Raw genomic sequence first — 14,023 nt, forward strand, 5'->3', positions numbered from 1 at the left:
TGCCTTTTAAATCTGTGATAAATGAAGGCTGTGTTTTGTGAAATGAAGTGTGCCCCCTCCTAACTAAAAAAACTCCTGAGTAGTTTCTTTTCTGGAAGTTACAGAAACATAAGAACAAGGTTTCAATTTTCAACCATTTTTTTGGTCCTTCCTGTTATTTCCAGCCTCCACTCTCGTCCTTTTTTTTTTTTTTTTTTTTTTGCATTGCATAATCCAAATTTGGTTATGATATGGCCTCCTCATAAAATACAGCTAGATTTGGAATATTAATTTTTTTAAAGATCTGTCATTTTAGTTCAGGAAAGAGAATGGTGTATAAATTTCCTTCTCTTTAGTGATCTTGTTAGATTTTTGTAGCAAATTAAGCTGCTTTGATAAAATGAATTGGAAGTTTTCATATTTTTCTTTTCTAGAAGAATTGGAGTAATTGTGTTTTATTTCCTTCTTGAATGTTTGGTAGAGTTTACGATTGAAGCAGTTATCCTTAACAAAGTATTATGGCTATGGTTTGGTTTATGAAACAGATTTGCAATTATTCAGACTTTTCCTTTTTTCTTGAGACAGTTTTGGTAACTTTTTTTCCCCTAGGAATTTGTGAATATTATCTAAAATTTCAAAAGTATTGACATGGTGCTATTTATAGCTCCCCCCCCATTCTATTTTTTTTAATTGAGGCATAATTAACATATAATGTTCTGTTAGTTTTAAGTGTATAATGATTCAGGAATTCTCTTGTTACTCAGTGCTCATCAAGATAAGTGTACTCTTCATCCCCTTTATTTATAGAACTCCTCATTTTTTAAAGAATGCTTTAGCGCTTTTTTTCAATGTACAGCATTACTAAAGTGGCAAGACATAAAGAATCCATTTTTTTCTTATTGACTGGTTGAAAGAATAATAATATGTTGTTTAAGGTAGCTTTAAACATTACATATCCTTTAATAAGTGGTGTTTTAAAATGTAATTTCTAAATTATAAAAATAACCTATTTCAGAAAATTTGGAAAATGAAGAGGAAAAGCTGTTTATAATTAATCGTAGCACACTAACATAAGCCAGGTTGGCATTTTGGGGTATTTTCTTATAGTATCTTTTTTAAACATTTGTAGGCACTTGACATTCACTAGGGTATATCCCAAGACCTGCAAAAATCCAGTTCTGTGTGTAATTTAGCATGTGAAGTATGCCTGAAATTTTTGATGTAATGAGAATTACATGTGCTATATTGAGTAATAGAGAATAGACAAATATTTTAAGCAGTCACTGCTAAATGAGCAACCAGATTCATTCACTAGCTTAATGATTTGATAGTGTTTTTTTTTTAACTTTAGCTTTTTGTTCTGAAATAACTTTAGACTTAAAGAAGAATTGAGGAGGTAATAGAGTACCTGAATAACCCCTCACCTAATGTTAGCTTCTTACATGACCACAGTGCACCAAAACAGTTACCAAAACATTGGTGGTACAGCACTGTTAACTGAAGACTTTATTTGTATTTTACCAGTGTCATCACTGTTTTTCTTTTTTCTGTTCAAGGATTCAGTCCAGGATCCCACATTGCAGTCACTTGCCACATTGCTTTACTCTCCCTAGTCTCAGTCTTTGCTTTTTTCATGACTTAGACACTTTTGAAGAATACTGGTCAGGTATTTTGTAGAATGTCCTTCAGTATAAGTTTGTCTAATTTTTTTCGTAATTAAACTGAGGTTATAGATTTGGGGGAAGAAGACTACAGAGGTGATATGCCCTTCTTGGTGCATCATTTCAACATGTTGTTGATATGTCTTATTACTGGTGATGTTATCCTTGATCACCATATTTTTCTGTTGCTAAGTTACTGTTTTTACCTTTGTTATTCTTGAAGGCAAATACTTGGAGACTCTGCAAATACTCTTCTTCTCCTTAGACTTTTGCCCACTAATTTTAGTATTCACCAGTGAATGAATATTGCCTGCAGCAATGATTTTTAGGTTGTCCTAGTGGTGATTTTCGATTTCTCTTATGCCTTCTTCATGTATTACTTGGGATTCTTCATAAGGAAGAGTTGTCTCCTATCCCTTATTATTAATTCAGTAACCTGTTTTAGTGTGAATGTAGATATTTTATTCTGTGGGTTACAATCCCATAATATTTAGTTTCTCACTCAGATTGTTCTAGTTTTGCCCATTGGGAGCTCTTTCATGTTTTCCTGGTATGAGAAGATAGTCTCGGCTCATCTTGTGTTTTCCCTACCCCACCCCTGGAATCACCCACTTCTCCAAAGAGCCTGATTCCTTTTATTTAAGAATAGTATATAGAAGCCAAGATCTGGGTCCTAGATCTGCTAATTACTACTGGAGTATCACTGCTTCTGGGTTTTTTGTGGACAGAGCTAGGAAAGATATGTATGTATTACAAACCCATGTATGTGTGTGTGTGTGTGTGTGTGTGTGTGTGTGTGTATATATATATTTACTTCTGTGTCTGCCTGTGTATGTATTTTTAAACAACCAACAACAAAAAACATGAGATCATTGTGAAACCTAGGAGTTTAAACCAGTACCAGTATTGATGTTCATTTATAAGTTCTGTCTTTGACAGTGAGAAACCTGACTCTCATTAACTAAGGTATATTTACTGTATATATTGTTAACACTCTTACTTTTTGATTAATACAATTTTTATTTGTGCTTCAGGGAAATTATAAATTACTTTGAATTTCACTCTGTAAAATTGTTCTAAACTATTAATAACAAGGACAACTGTATTTGTTATAATGTATTGTGTAGAATTCTGAGTACTCTGAAGGCACCTTAAAGAAATGAATTTTAGAAAGGATTTGAAAATCAAGTGTGGTGTTATTTCTGACTTGATCTTTTAATTTTGGATTTATCATTTTCTTTGTTTTGGTTATATGACAGCAAAGTTGTATTCTTCAGTTGTTTGGTGGGTTTGCTTTGAAAATCTTTTCTTTCTGCTTCTTTTTAATAGGTCTTAACTTGCAGAGTCAATTTAATCTGGAAAATGTCACTGTTTTCAATACCAATGAGCAGGAAAGCACCTTGGGTCAGAAGGTGAGGCTAAGAAATCTAACAAACATATTTATAAGTTTATTACTAAGATAACTCCTGTGAATGGGTCTTCTAAGTCACCAAAAATTTTTAAACCTTTATTTCTAATTTATAGAAATAATGTGTAGTCTGTATAAAAAATGCAAACAAAATAGAAATATTTAAAATAGAAAGTACAAAAAAATAATAGGAAGTACAGCTACCCTATAATCCAAGGCCCCCAAAGATAAGCACTCTTAGCATTGCCTGTCTTTACAAGACTTAATATGTGTGTAGTTTTATTCCAAAATTGAGGTCATACAATACATATTGTTCTGGAATTCACTTTATTCTTTTAAGAGTATAAAATGGATGCGTTTCTGCATCAGTACATTAGATTTGTGTCTAAAGGTTCCTGATAAGTCTTCCAAGTATATATGTACATATATATATATATCATAATCTTGTCAGTGGGCATTTGGATAATTTCTAATTGTGAAAAATGGTTAACAACATTATATATAATGAATGGTATTGTAGATACCATTTCTAAATTATGCAGGTATTTCCTTGGGATAAATTACAGTGAATGAAATTGTGTCAAAATGTATGCATATATCAGATTTTGATAGCTATTGACCATTTACTTCTCAAAAAGGTCATACTCATTTATACCATCACCAGTGGCACTTGGAGAATGCCTGCACATTTTCCCACGGCCTCATACCAACCTTGGGAATTACCAATTTTAAAAAATCTTTGCTTAATTGATATATACTTGAAAAAGTAGATCTTTGTTTTAACTTACATTCCCTTGGTTATTAGTGAAGTTGAGGGACTTTATGTTTATTGGAATTTATTTTTTTTTTCTGTGCAAATTAGAAGTAATGAAGAAGAGAATTACCTATTCATGCCATTTGCCCATTTTACTTTTGAAATATCTTTTTCTTACTGATGTGTAGAAGCTCATATGGGATGATATTAAATCACTGCCTACCATTTTGTTGATTTTTTTTTCTCATATAGCTTTCTTATAACTTTATTTATTGTGCTTTTGCTGTATAGAATTTTAAAATTTGGGTATAATATTAATGTATGTTGGTGTTTTAATTGTTTCCAGCCTTATGTCATGCTAAAGGCTTCCACTCCAGAAGATTATATAAGCCCTTTTGTTTTCTTTTGATGCTTTTATGAGTAATTTTTTTTTTTAATCTAATCCAGCATGAATGTGGAGTATGGAGTAAGTTAAGTTATAATTTTATTTTTTCCAAATAGTGAGCTAGTTATCTCAGAACCATTTGTTAAATAATCCATATTTGCCCACTCATTTTTAAAGGGACATCAGGTATAATCAACTCTATTTTAAAGATAATTTATGATATATTCAGAAGACAAATTTCTGGACATTCAACACCTATTCATTTAGGAACAAGTTATCAAGTTTAAAAAATTATTAATTAGGGATCCCTGGGTGGCGCAGCGGTTTGGCGCCTGCCTTTGGCCCAGGGCGCGATCCTGGAGACCCCAGATCGAATCCCACATCGGGCTCCCGGTGCATGGAGCCTGCTTCTCCCTCTGCCTGTGTCTCTGCCTCTCTCTCTCTCTCTCTCTCTCTCTCTGTCTCTGTGACTATCATAAATAAATAAAAATTAAAAAAAAATTATTAATTAGATATAGCTAACATCTCACTGTAAATTATGTCTTATATAATTTGTTCCTTAAAATGTAATTATTATCAATTTGGAAGTGGTGTTGACTTAAGATTTTTAAAAATCTTGCCTCTCACTGTTACATATCTTTTGGTACTTCTTGGACTATTTCATGTAAACTTGTTATTTTGAATTTCTCACTATAGAACTAGACAGCATATCATAAAGTGTTTCCCAAAAATAAGAGTTCTCTGTTGGGTTGGGGGAGGATTTCTATGATCAAATTAAAGTTGGGACAAAACTACTTACGTATACTTTGAGTTCTTTACTACAATTCTTAGAGTCCTTAATCAGTTCTCTGAAAGGTCATTGTATTTATTCCCATAGAGAATCTACAGACCATGTTTGGAGAAATACTGACTTAAAACTTTTTAACTATATCTTCATGACTATCTTATGTCATTGTCCTACTGCTCTTGGGTTCTTAGATCTTTGTCACATAGAATTGCTGTTGCCTTAAAGAATAACTAGTTTTTTTACAGAAGCGTGACTAGATTTCTCTAACAGCATTTGTCTAGCAGTGTGTGAATGATGTTATTCCAGCATTTGTCTTCTGCCTGACAACTGCTTTGTGACACATTGTACATTTTTTTAAATTTAGCACACTGAGGATAGAGAAGAAGGAATGGATGTTGAAGAAGGTGAAATGGGAGATGATGAAGCTCCAACAACTTGGTGAGTTTTAGAAGTTCAGATTTTATGATGTACAAAGTTAAACCTTAATGACTTATCAAGTACAAGTGTCAAGATATACACAAGGAAGAAGGAAATCATGCTTATAGATTTCTTTTATTTGATTTTTTATGTATATTATAATTATAAATCCTAAATCACTACTAGGCTCTATCAGTTGGTTTCTGAATTACATACAGACAATTCATTATTTACATGGTCTACTTTATGCATATTCCTAACATTTGAAAACCCAACCATAGGCAACCTAGGGACTCCTCCCCTTTTTCCTTCTATTAACTTTGTGGACCTAGTGTTTGTGGATAATGGGCTGACTTTTTAATGAAGTAAGAGGAATAAGTAACCTCCTTTCCCTCTTCTTCCCTTCGCATACCCATCTTTTGTTTCCTATCTCATCTGCTAACTCTGTGCTTTCTTTCCAAATAATTTCTTCCTAATGCTCATTAGGAGCAATGAGGAAGAGAAAAAGGGAGATATGAAGGAAAATATTCACTTCCAGGTGTCTGAGGTGACAAAAATTATCAGTTGCCATTGAATTTCTGGAGGATCAAGAAGAGTTTCTAATATCTGCACAGAGAGCTGTATACCTGGCATCCCAGGTTTCAGATTCAAACACATTATCTCCAAAGAAGCATCGAGAGTAGTGTGGCTCCAGGCTGAATTCCAATTCTAGCCATGTAACCTAAAGCAATTACCTGACTTCCCTGCAACTCAGTTGTAGTGTCTTTAAAATGTAGTAATGAGGGGCAGCCCGGGTAGCTCAGAGGTTTAGCGCCACCTTCAGCCCAGGGCCTGATCCTGGGGACCTGGGATGATCAAGTCCCACGTCGGGCTTCCTGCATGGAGCCTGCTTCTCCCTCCCTCTCTCTCTCTCTCTCTCTCTCTCTCTCTCTGTCTCTCATGAATAAATAAAATCTTAAAAAAAAAAAAAGAAATATAATGTAGTAATGGCACCTACCTGCTCATTGAGATTATTAAATGAGATGGTGCTTGGATATGGTCTGTTAAGATACACAGTAGTTATTGTTTCTTTAGTTGTTGATGTTATATACAGTGATCTATGGAAAGCGCTCATTAGAACAGTTTATTTGTTAGCTATTATTACTAGCTATAGTTCTGTGTTTGGGTTGTGGTTTTTTAGAGACCTATTTGTTCATGTACATTGTGGATAGAGTATACTTTTGGGGTCTGACCTGAGCAACGTAAAGGATCAAGGCAGTAGGCTTCAACATAACAGGTCACCTGAAATGTAAAAAGAGCCCCCAAAGACAAACTGCCCAATGCAGTTTTGTGTAGTTAGACTCTGCCTAAACCTGTATAGATAAATCGGCCCCATTGACTATTAGCTAGTCCCAGTTGCAGAAAAATCAGGTAAACAGGATTCAGTACTCTTAGTCTGTCACAATCATTTTATTTTATTTTGTCCTTTTTTTAATTGAAATGTGGTTGATATACAATAATACTTTAGTTTCAGGTATACAACATAATGATTCATGTTTTTACACAGTAGGACGTGATCACCAGGATAAGTCTAGCTGCCATCTGTCAACCTATTATAATGTTGTGTTGTTGACTGCATTCCCTATGCTATACTTAACATTCCAGTGACTTATCTTAAAACTGCAGGTTTTACCTTTTAAATCCTCTTCACTATTTTTTAAATAAAGGAAGAGATTGGGAAATTACTTTGTAACTAATTGTATCACCAGATTGTTTTAGGCACTGTCATTTACAAAGAACACATTACCCATGTATCTATAGTATGAAGCCCATTTCAGATTTGGGTCAAATACACCAGTAAAAAATTCTGGATTAAAAAAAATTCCAATTTAATGTTCTATAAAATCACCAGCTCAACATTTTAAAAAAATGTCAAGTTGCAGAACACCTTGGTTAAAATAGTTAAAAACTTTTCTTTTCTTTTTTTTTTTTAAGATTTTATTTATTTATTAGCGAGCATGAGCGGGGGACAGAGGCAGAAGGAGAAGCAGATTCCCCACTGAGCAGGGAGCTCGACTCAGGGCTCCATTCCAGGACCCTGTGATCATGACCCAGGCCGAAGGTAGACACCCAACAGACTGAGCCACCCAGGCACCCCGAAAACATTGTTTTTATTTTTTTTAATATATATATATTTTAAAGATTTATATATTTATTCATGAAAGACACACAGAGAGAGAGAGAGAGAGAGTCAGAGACAAAGGCAGAGGGAGAAGTAGGCTCCCTGCAAGGAGCCCAATTCGGGACTCGTTTCCGGGTCTCCGGGATCACACCCAGAGCAAAAGGCAGATGCTCAACTGCCGAGCCACCCAGGCATCCCAACATTCTGTTTTTAGACAGTAACTCTCACCTTAATATGTTACGGTTTTCGTATACAACAAGTAGTTACATATGCTTTGTGTAGATAAATACAGAATCCAGATGTATTTGTGGAATGTTGAAGTTAGAGGGCAAATTGCAGTGGATCAAAACATGAAAGGAGGGTGAGGATGTGGTGACATTGAGTGTAAATGATTTTCAGGACATTGAGACATGAAGAAAAAGCCATGGAGGGACAGCGTGGATTGGAACTTTCAAAGGAGAAGATATTTTTAAAATTTTAGTGCCTCAATTAAAAGGTTTTCTAGTAGTCATTTATTAATACTACTATAAAATTTCTCCTGTGAGGCACCTAAGATAAATACTAGGCCAACTAAAAAAGAGATCAGAAGGTTTAATAAGTAGGCGATGATAATTAACAACTTAGAGTAAGCTTGTTATTAGTATCAAACAGTAAATTAAGATGTGAGCTTTCTGGCAAGTGAGACAATAAAGGAACATATAATGGTTACATAGTTCTCATTCTGATTAGACCGTATCCCATTAGTAAGAGGCAAACTTTTCTTGTACTATGTTTCAAGAGTTGTTTATTATATTCTCATATGTGGTAACTGAGTAACAGTGTGTGTGTGTGTGTGTGTGTGTGTAACTGTACATATAAAACTAGAAAATCTTCAAAAGCAGTTTGGTTTCAAAAACATTTCTTTTTTTTTAATTTTTATTTATTTGAGAGAGGCAGAAATAGAGAAAGAGAGACAGAGAGAATGAGTAGGGAGGAGAGGGAGAAGCAGACTACTTGCTAAAAGCAGGGAGCCCCACATGGGACTCGATCCCATGACCCCAGGATCATGACCTGAGCTGAAGACAGATGCCCAACCAACTGAGCCACCCAGGCGCCCCTCAAAAACATTCTTTATTAAGCGTATGGAACTACACAAATACCATGTTATTTCATGGGTATTAATTATTTTACATGTGGCTTTTTCTTTTTTCCAATTTACTTGCACATTTTGGAAAATGTTCCTTTTATGGGTTTTGTGTGTGTGTGTGACTTTTTTTAACTTGATCTGTATAAAACCCAGATTTTTTTTTTTAAGATTTTATTTTATTTTTATTTATTTTTTTTTTTAAGATTTTATTTATTTATTCATGAGAGGCAGAGACACAGGCAGTGGGAGAAACAGGCTCCATGCAGGAAGCCTGACGTGGGACTTGATCTTGGGTCTCCAGGATCACACCCTGGGCTGAAGGCAGCGCTAAACTGCTGAGCCACCTGGGCTGCCCCAAACCCAGATTTATAATCTCGTTATAAGTCAATGAAATTGCTTCAGTTATAGAAAATAGTTGATGTCAGTTGATGTTCAGATTACTGTTTTCCTGTTTTCAGAGTTTTTACTAGGAAAGAGTGTAGAAAGAATGAAAGTTAACATGCCCCTTAGATTTTTTTGACTACTGCTGATTCTTGATAAAACTTTTGGCAGGAGCTGGATTTTGGTCAATTAAAAGTTGTCAGTATTCTTCATTACTGTTTTGAAACAAGATCCACATGTTTCAAATATTAGTAGTTCTAGCAAAGTTAGCATTCTTTTATCTCAAGGTAAAAATAGTTATTTACCTTTATACATAATTCAAAGTGGTTGTAATTTAGGTAAGTACCTAAGTATAATTTCAATCCTCTTTTGTAAAATGAAGTGCATGCACTTTGTTAAACTGCTGTTTTCTTGCAGACCAAGGACTTTTTCAGTTATTGCCAAGTTCAAAGCTTTGTTCCAGGCAGTTACAGTTGTCAGAAGTGTGAATCTAATATAAGTAATCTGTTACTATGTATGTAGGTGTATGTGGGTTTTTTAAATCTATATACCAATTAATATAAATTTAATAAAATTATTTAAATAGGTATTTTATGATACGAACTTGTACTTTGTAATCTTAACCATATGAATTAGAGTCATATGGTGAGAATCTTTATCACATGTGCTTCCACATGTTATACTAAACTACTTTTCCTTTGGCATTCTTCACTAATGGCTTTTCAGACATTTTTGTAGAAAACTGATTTTTGCACTACACACACACACACACACACGTATGTATGTATGTATGTATGTATGTAGTATGCATGGCATTTTTCAGGTTTTTAAACATTACCCTCTCACCCCAAAACCTTAAAAATTAAAAAGTACATGATAAAAATCATACTCCTTTTACTTTTCTATAATCCTTTAAAATGCATTATAATATGGCCCCTGATACTCCCTAGTCATTAAAAAAGTAATTTTAAATATATCCATCTCAAAGATGAAGAGTGGAAGATTAACTTAACTTCCTATTATTGACTAGACTAGAGAAGGCAAGACTCTTAACATCATAGTGCTGTTTGGCTCACTAAACCCCAACCCCCTTCCTGTTTGCCACATGAAATTACAGTCTTCCTTGGAACACTTGTATGGCTATGAGGCTTAGAGAAAATGCTAACTGTAATCCATAGATTCAGTTTATTAAGGTTTATTTAGGAAGATTAGAAAGTAGTACACAATTGTGTTTAGAAATAAAATTAATTTTACATAGGTGATGTTGAAAATTTTAGTGAATTTTTGAGGATATGAAATAGTCAATACCACAAGCATTTTTTTTTTTTTACATAATGGGTGTTTTGAATGATATATAAAATTTTGCTAAAAACAAAAATCTCTTAGGTAAAGTCTGAAATGTTTAACTTTTAAATTCAAAACATAGTGTAATTTTGGTAAATTTAAAAATTTAAAGAATGTGTATTGATAATGCAGATTTGTAACAGTGAAAGTGCAAGTTGAATTAGGAATACTGTAATAAAGATACTAAAGAAAAGGCTTATTTTTGTAATACTGAGTTGATGTGTACTTTACATATCTGTCTCATGCCATGGCCTTTAGCATAGGTTAAAGGTGACACTAGCTTAAACAATGTGGAAGTTGATTTCTTTCTTGAGGAAAAGTCTGGAGACAGGCAGTTTACAGCTGATAGAGTATCACTTTTCAGGGAGATTGTCTAGGGACCTATGTTCCTCCTAACTTGTCCCACTATCTCTTGGTATTTGCTTTTTTTCCTATAGTCCATGTGGCTCATCATCATATGTGTATTATGGCCAGCAAAACGGGATAAAGGAAAAATGGAAAACATGGCCCAGATTTGAACATATTACTTCTATTCCCAAGTAGCCAGAATTTAACCAATGGGGCCACACCTAACCACAAGAGAGGTTGGGAAACATGGTCTTTAATTCTAAACAATCATGTACTGGGCCAGAATCCAGGGATTCTAGATAAAGTGGTTCTTTTAGGGTCTATGAATCCCCTGAAATTGTTTATAAAAGTTTATATAAGTATGAATGTGCACTTTTCTGGAGAAAGGAGTTGTAGCTATCATTAGCTTCTTAAAGGGATATATGAACTAAGAAAAGTTAGGAGCACTTAGATATTTCTAAAAGAACTTAAGTGATTTATTTAATATAACATTTATTTTATTAGCTCCATTCCAATTGACTACAACCTGTATCGAAAATTCTGGTCACTTCAGGATTACTTCAGGAACCCTGTGCAATGCTATGAGAAGATTTCATGGAAAACTTTTCTTAAGGTGAGTTGCTGACCACCTGGTACCCAAAACCCAATATTTTTACAGTTAATGGCAGAAGTAAAGCTTGACTCTTATCCAGTATGCTTGTTATTATATAATTTTAACTCTTACATGTTTATGCCTATTTCCTAATGTTATAAACCACAGATTTTGTGAAGTAGTATGATTTAGGGATTTAAAAGTTCATAATTACAGCCTTGGGTTTTTTGTTTGTTTTTATATAGTATTGTCAACATGAATTGATGAATTTTTGTCAAATATGTTGTCTTCACTTTGCACAAAATTATTTCAAGTGTCCGCTTGATACTTGAAATAATAAGGATTGCAAACTATAGCCATGGGCCAAATCCAGCCTTCTGCCTGTTTTCGTAGATAGAGTTAGTTATCTTGGGACACAGCCATGCTCATACTTGTAGATATTTGTGTACTGTAATGGCATATTTGAGTAGTGTGACAGAGACCATATGAGCCAGATAGCCTGTGAATATTAATAGAAGGAAGCTTCTTTTAAAATGGAATCGAAAGCCAGCAGGGAGAACTTTCACATTCAGCACTAGTTGCCATTTGCAGAGCCAACTGGAAGAGATGGACCTTTCTAAAAAACCAAGAATCAGACACTTGACCAACTGCACCAACCTGGTGCCCTTGGTAGTTTTATTTTTAAGATTAACAAGCCTAGAGGTGCCTTGCAGGCTCAGTCAGGAGAACATGCTACACTTGATGTCAGGGTTTTAAATTTGATCCACACTTTAGGTATAGAGATTACTTAAAAATAAAATATTGAAAAAAAAAAAGGTTAACAAGCCTAATATACCTACTATCAGAAAAAAAAATGGCTAGTCTTTGTTTTATAAGAATTCCCTATATTTCTTTTTCTTGGCTGCTTAAATACCAGTTGTCCTTTTTGATTATAGTCAAAATCAAAAGCAAATAGGTAGCTCTTAAAAGTAGCATGGTATGTGTTCAGATTAAGTGGTGAATAAGAAATCATCTAGAATTGTTCCCCAGCTGGGTAGGATTTGATGTCATTGTTTTATTTGGTCACAGCATTTAGCACAAGAAATGCTTCAGCATTTAATAGCTGGTTAAACATCTCATTTCACTGGTAAATTTCTGGATACTCTCAAAGCATTACATTCTTTGTTGGTCCCTTACACAAACTGCATAAGAAATTACATTTCCTCAGGAGTAGAAAGTTTATTCCTGCCTTGACAATACCATGAACTCTCATACCAAATAGTTTTAATCCCATTTTGCCATCATAGTTTTTCTTGTTTTATGTGCTTTACAATGTGCATACATGGTTAACTATGAGTAAATTCTAAATATTTTGATATAAAAAAGCACTAAAAAAATTACTGGGCAACAATGCCAAATAAAACTAATTGGTATTTTTACTTTGCAGTATTCTGAAGAAGTTCTAGCTGTTTTTAAAAGTTATAAATTAGATGATACTCAAGCCTCAAGGAAAAAAATGGAAGAATTAAAAACAGGAGGAGAACATGTATATTTTGCAAAATTTTTAACAAGTGAAAAGGTATACATTTTTCTTTTTTTTTTTTTACTAAGCATAATAAGTAGTTGTCTGTTTTTCTGTTTAGCTGATATTCTTTTTAAGTTAAGTTTCACAGAAATATTTCTTTAGTTTTGGTTAAAGCTGGTAAGTATTAGTTTGAGAGTCTGTGTCTTCCTTGCACAAGTAAGACTAATTTGATTTCAGACCTGAAAGAAGTTGTTCTGCATTGTCTGTGTTATAGGCTTATTTTGCAGTGTAATTGTTTTCAGGTGCATGTGTTTTGAACCTCAAGTTAGGATTTAATTTACATTTATGAAAATGATATTTTATAATTAGTTTGTGATTTGGGTACTAATAAGGGGTTTAAATATTCCCTGATAATTTTACTTATACAGCTTAATCATTAAATTTTGCTCAAATACAATGTTAAAGGATTATGCAAATTTTCCAGTCAAGATGGCACATTAAGTGTATGTTTTGACTTACTCCCTTTGCTCCAAACACATAGAACTGACAGGTAAATATAAAAGGAGAAAGACAAAGCTGGGCTTCCAGAAACAAGAAAAATATCTTAATGGACCAGAAATGCCAAGTAGTGAGTGATACTGAAGTCTTAGGCCTGCTGGACTCATCCCAAGAAGGCGGTGGCACCCAAGAGTTTGGCTACAAGTGATAGACACCAGATGTGTTTCATGTGGGACCAGGGGACCAGCCAGATTCACTGCTTGAAGCCAGGAACTAGGGTGGAACTTTACCCACTGTGAAAAGAAGCTAAGAAAAAATGTTACCAATTTTCTGCCCAGGGCTATGGATTTATAGGAAGCTGTGGGTCTAGGTATAACAAAGACACAGCTTCATGTCAAGCTTTGTTTCCGCTTATTCTGGACTGGATATATGATATCCACAGTATACTAATGAAAGAGTTGCTCCAGATATTCATCATAAGACTTTTTCCAGACTTGACTCCAGGGGCCCTGGTAGAAGCAAATGCAAAACTACTAGACAAGAAAGGATATACACAGAGAGAAAGAAGAAGTAAACAAACATCCCAAAGCAAAAGCCTCCCATTCAAAACTCTGATACACTGCAATTCCAAAATTCATAAAGAAATTCAATACTAGGAAAGATCTCCAACCAAATCAA

The 14,023-nt window shown here is 34.1% G+C and overlaps 1 protein-coding gene across 1 annotated transcript in view; it reads left to right on the forward strand.

The window, feature by feature from the left end:
* The window catches only part of THOC1 (THO complex subunit 1), a 54,900-nt gene that overhangs the window by 13,674 nt on the left and 27,203 nt on the right, over positions 1-14,023 (forward strand). The window contains exons 8-11 of the mRNA XM_072828976.1: positions 2,970-3,052; positions 5,339-5,412; positions 11,256-11,364; positions 12,770-12,901. Of these exons, the coding sequence (XP_072685077.1) occupies positions 2,970-3,052; positions 5,339-5,412; positions 11,256-11,364; positions 12,770-12,901 (398 nt within the window). The remainder of the gene's footprint in view (positions 1-2,969; positions 3,053-5,338; positions 5,413-11,255; positions 11,365-12,769; positions 12,902-14,023) is intronic.

This window comes from Canis lupus, chromosome 6 (genome assembly GCF_048164855.1).
Source record: "Canis lupus baileyi chromosome 6, mCanLup2.hap1, whole genome shotgun sequence".
In the NCBI taxonomy this organism is placed as follows: Eukaryota; Metazoa; Chordata; class Mammalia; order Carnivora; family Canidae; genus Canis; species Canis lupus.